This window comes from Salmo trutta, chromosome 14, assembly GCF_901001165.1.
Source record: "Salmo trutta chromosome 14, fSalTru1.1, whole genome shotgun sequence".
In the NCBI taxonomy this organism is placed as follows: Eukaryota; Metazoa; Chordata; class Actinopteri; order Salmoniformes; family Salmonidae; genus Salmo; species Salmo trutta.
In genome coordinates, this window is record NC_042970.1 from 78161910 (window position 1) to 78166909 (window position 5000).

Below are 5000 nucleotides of genomic sequence, written 5' to 3' on the forward strand. Positions count from 1 at the left end.
TGCACTATCACGACTCAGCTTAAAGCCACACTATAAAATACACAATCACGACTCAGCTCAAAGCCACACTATAAAATACACTATCATGACTCAGCTCAAAGCCACACTATAAAATACACTATCACGACTCAGCTTAAAGCCACACTATAAAATACACTATCACGACTCAGCTTAAAGCCACACTATAAAATACACTATCACGACTCAGCTTAAAGCCACACTATAAAATACACTATCATGACTCAGCTCAAAGCCACACTATAAAATACACTATCACGACTCAGCTCAAAGCCACACTATAAAATACACTATCATGACTCAGCTCAAAGCCACACTATAAAATACACTATCATGACTCAGCTCAAAGCCACACTATAAAATACACTATCATGACTCAGCTTAAAGCCACACTATAAAATACACTATCATGACTCAGCTCAAAGCCACACTATAAATACACTATCATGACTCAGCTCAAAGCCACACTATAAAAAACACTATCATGACTCAGCTCAAAGCCACACTATAAATACACTATCATGACTCAGCTCAAAGCCACACTATAAAATACACTATCATGACTCAGCTCAAAGCCACACTATAAAATACACTATCATGACTCAGCTCAAAGCCACACTATAAAATACACTATCATGACTCAGCTCAAAGCCACACTATAAAATACACTATCACGACTCAGCTCAAAGCCACACTATAAAATACACTATCATGACTCAGCTCAAAGCCACACTATAAAATACACTATCACGACTCAGCTCAAAGCCACACTATAAAATACACTATCACGACTCAGCTCAAAGCCACACTATAAAATACACTATCACGACTCAGCTTAAAGCCACACTATAAAATACACTATCACGACTCAGCTTAAAGCCACGCTATAAAATACACTATCACGACTCAGCTCAAAGCCACACTAAAATACACTATCATGACTCAGCTCAAAGCCACACTATAAAATACACTATCATGACTCAGCTCAAAGCCACACTATAAAATACACTATCATGACTCAGCTCAAAGCCACACTATAAAATACACTATCACGACTCAGCTCAAAGCCACACTAAAATACACTATCCTGACTCAGCTCAAAGCCACACTAAAATACACTATCATGACTCAGCTCAAAGCCACACTATAAAATACACTATCATGACTCAGCTCAAAGCCACACTATAAAATGCACTATCACGACTCAGCTTAAAGCCACACTATAAAATACACTATCCTGACTCAGCTCAAAGCCACACTAAAATACACTATCCTGACTCAGCTCAAAGCCACACTAAAATACACTATCATGACTCAGCTCAAAGCCACACTATAAAATACACTATCATGACTCAGCTCAAAGCCACACTATAAAATGCACTATCACGACTCAGCTTAAAGCCACACTATAAAATACACTATCATGACTTGCTTTTAACCCTTTTTAGTGTGTTATCTTTTTAGCTCTTTTTTTCACATTCTCTCCATCACAGTTTTCTAGTACTGCAAACTTGTCCACTTTTACGCACCGCCTGCATCTCTCCTTTCCCACGCACGCACGCACGCACGCACACATGCACTCACACATGCCCACTCGCTAAGCGCTCAGCTCTCTCTCGTCTCTCGTCTCGTGTTTCTTAGCTTTGTGCCTGTCCGATCCCACGCGTTGTGCAGCATTACACACACACACACACACACACACACACACACACACACACACACACACACACACACACACACACACACACACACACACACACACACACACACACACACACACTCCTCTCGGTTGTCTGTAGGAGTGTTGTATAGTGATTTTCTGCACTGTGAAGACCTGCTCTAGTCACAAACAAAAACACTTATCTCCCTTTTCATCCCTTCAAAGCCTGACTCACACCAGTGTCCTGTTCTCTTTCTCTGGACTCGTTTAGGGATCCCTCTTTCTTTCTCTCATCCCTCGCTCCTTGCACTTGTTCCCTCTTGTCTTCTGCTGATTTTTCTCTCTCTCTCTCTCTCGCTCTCTCTCGCTCTCTCTCTCACTCACTTCATTATCAGATAAGTAAAATAAGTCTCTCTTACCTGTTCGGTTTCTCAGTCTTCTCTCTCTGTCCGTCTCTCTCTTTCTCTCCCTTTCTCTCGGTTGATCCTGGTCCGCTGCCTCCTGCCGGCGTGTTTGTGTTCTCCGTGTGTGTGTGTGTTCTCCGTGTGTGTGTGTGTTCTCCTCCGTGTGTGTGTGTGTGGTTCCCAGGTGGTCTTCGACTTCAGTGGGAGCGGACGACTGGAGCTGAGTATGAAAGCTGGAGAGGTGATCTTCCTTCTGAGGAGAGTTAACACAGACTGGCTGGAGGTGAGCTGCAGGCGAGAGGAGGAGGAAGAGAGGGAGGGATGGAGGAGAGAGGGAGGAAGAGGGAGGGAGGAGGAGGAGGAGGAGGAGGAGGGAGGGATGGATGGATGGATGGAGAAGGAGGAAGAGGGAGGGAGGAGGAGGAGGAGGGAGGGATGGAGGAGGAGAGGAGTGAATAGAGGGGAGGGATGAGGAGGAACGGTGGGAGGAGGATGGGAGGAGAGGGAGAGGTGGAGTGAGGAGAAGGGATTGAGGGAGATGGAGGGTCAATAGGAGGGAGGGAGGGAGGGAGGGAGGGAGAGGTGAGAGAGAGAGAGAGAGAGAGAGAGAGAGAGAGAGAGAGAGAGAGAGAGAGAGAGAGAGAGAGAGAGAGAGAGAGGAGAGAGAGAGAGAGAGAGAGAGAAGGATGGAGAGAGGGGGTCAGGAGGGGTCAAGCATTACTCAAAATGCCACACACACGGGCCATCTCTGTATGTGTGTCTTGAGTACTTCTGAGATATTAGTCAGGTCATGATAATGAGCCTATGTAAAACTGCTTTTATACACACTCACACTTCACAGCTCTCTCTTTAGTAATCCACCTCTCTCTCTCCCTCTCCCTCTCTCCCTCTCACTTTCTCTCTCTCTCTCTCCCTCCCTCTCTCAGGGCACAGTGCGCGATCGGACAGGTATCTTCCCAGAATCCTTTGTGAAGATCATTAAGCCCCTCCCAGAGAGTGACTCTGATGGTGAGAGCGGTGGCGCTTCAGGTAAAGGGGCGGGGTCTTACAGCTGCCTGCGCTGCTACCTGCTCACACCCCAGGGCGTCGACACCAGGTGTGTGTACTGTGTGTGTGTGTGTGTGCTTGTGTGTGTGTATGCTCGTGTGTGAACGCATACGTACATGTTATAACAGTGTTGTAAATGTACTAAAAGTAACTGAAAGTTCGTTCCTGTGTAATCCCATAAAGGTCCCATAATAATGAATGTATGTATCCCAGTTAATAATGTATTGGTGTGACTGTATGCATCCCAGGTAATAATGTATTGGTGTGACTGTATGTATCCCAGGTAATAATGTATTGGTGTGACTGTATGTATCCCAGTTAATAATGTATTGGTGTGACTGTATGTATTCCAGTTAATAATGTATTGGTGCGACTGTATGTGACAGGGATGTGTGTGTTGAAGAAGATATCGCCACCCAGCCATCATACAAAGAACTACTGGCACGCATGAGGTAAGATACCAGACACATCCCACTGCTGAATCAACAGACTCTCCACTCTTCACTACATACAGTGAGGGAAAAAAGTATTTGATCCCCTGCTGATTTTGTACGTTTGCCTACTGATAAAGAAATGATCAGTCTAGAATTGTAATGGTAGGTTTATATGAACAGTGAGAGACAGAATAACAACAAAAAAATCCTGAAAAACACATGTCAAAAATGTTATAAAATGATTTGCATTTTAATGAGGGAAATAAGTATTTGACCCCTCTGCAAAACATGACTTAGTACTTGGTGGCAAAACCCTTGTTGGTAATCAGAGGTCAGACGTTTCTTGTAGTTGGCCACCAGGTTTGCACACATCTCAGGAGGGATTTTGTCCCACTCCTCTTTGCAGATCTTCTCCAAGTCATTAAGGTTTCAGGGCTGACGTTTGGCAACTCGAACCTTCAGCTCCCTCCACAGATTTTCTGTGAGATTAACAAAACCTGAAAGGCCGCTCAGCAAGGAAAAAGCCACTGCTCCAAAACCGCCATAAAAAACCCAGATGCCATTTTGCAACTGCACATCGGCAAAGATCGTACTTTTTGGAGAAATGTCGTCTGGTTTGATGAAACAAAAATAGAACTTGTTTGGCCATAATGACCATTGTTATGTTTGGAGGAAATAGGGGAGGCTTGCAAGCCGAAGAACACCATCCCAACCAAGAATCACGGGGGTGGCAGCATCATGTTGTGGGGGTGCTTTGCTACAGGAGGGACTGGTGCACTTCCCAAAATAGATGGCATCATGTGGAAGGAAAATTACGTGGATATATTGAAGCAATATCTCAAGACATCAGTCAGGAAGTTAAAGCTTGGTCGCAAATGGGTCTTCCAAATGGACAATGACCCCAAGCAGACTTCCAAAGTTGTGGCAAAATGGTTTAAGGACAACAATGTCAAGGTATTGAGTGGCCATCACAAAGCCCTCACCTCAATCCTATAGAATATTTGTGGGCAGAACTGAAAAGGCGTGTGCGAGCAAGTGTAACCGATGTGAAATGGCTAGTTAGTTAGCGGTGGTGCGCGCTAATAGCGTTTCAATCAGTTACGTCACTCGCTCTGAGACCTGAAGTGGTTGTTCCCCTTGCGTTGCAAGGGCCGCGGGTTTTGTGGCGCGATGTGTAATGATGCTTCGTGGGTGTCAGTTGTTGATGTGTGCAAGGGTCCCTGGTTCGAGCCCAGGTTGGGGCGAAGAGAGGGACGGAACCTACACAGTTACACCAGCTGTGTCAGGAGGAATGGGCCAAAATTCACCCAATGTATTGTGGGAAGCTTGTGGAAGGCTAACCGAAACGTTTGACCCAAGTTAAACAATTTAAAGGCAATGCTACGAAATACTAATTGAGTGTATGTAAACTTCTGACCCACTGGGAATGTGATGAAA

At 44.9% G+C, this 5000-nt stretch overlaps 2 protein-coding genes and 1 long non-coding RNA gene across 3 annotated transcripts in view; 2 read left to right on the plus strand and 1 right to left on the minus strand.

Annotated features, from left to right (window-relative positions):
• LOC115147478 (uncharacterized) overlaps positions 1 to 380 on the plus strand; it is a 2218-nt gene extending 1838 nt beyond the window's left edge. The window contains exon 2 of the long non-coding RNA XR_003866352.1: positions 1 to 380. This exon is cut by the window's left edge and continues 1699 nt beyond it. This is a non-coding gene — a long non-coding RNA (uncharacterized LOC115147478).
• The window catches only part of LOC115147476 (parvalbumin alpha), a 44580-nt gene extending 42343 nt beyond the window's left edge, over positions 1 to 2237 (minus strand). Inside the window, exon 1 of the mRNA XM_029689724.1 lies at positions 2098 to 2237. The gene's annotated coding sequence lies outside the window, so the exon portion shown is untranslated. The remainder of the gene's footprint in view (positions 1 to 2097) is intronic.
• ncf4 (neutrophil cytosolic factor 4) overlaps positions 1 to 5000 on the plus strand; it is a 34286-nt gene that overhangs the window by 23384 nt on the left and 5902 nt on the right. The window contains exons 7-9 of the mRNA XM_029689722.1: positions 2267 to 2365; positions 3009 to 3178; positions 3516 to 3581. Of these exons, the coding sequence (XP_029545582.1) occupies positions 2267 to 2365; positions 3009 to 3178; positions 3516 to 3581 (335 nt within the window). The remainder of the gene's footprint in view (positions 1 to 2266; positions 2366 to 3008; positions 3179 to 3515; positions 3582 to 5000) is intronic.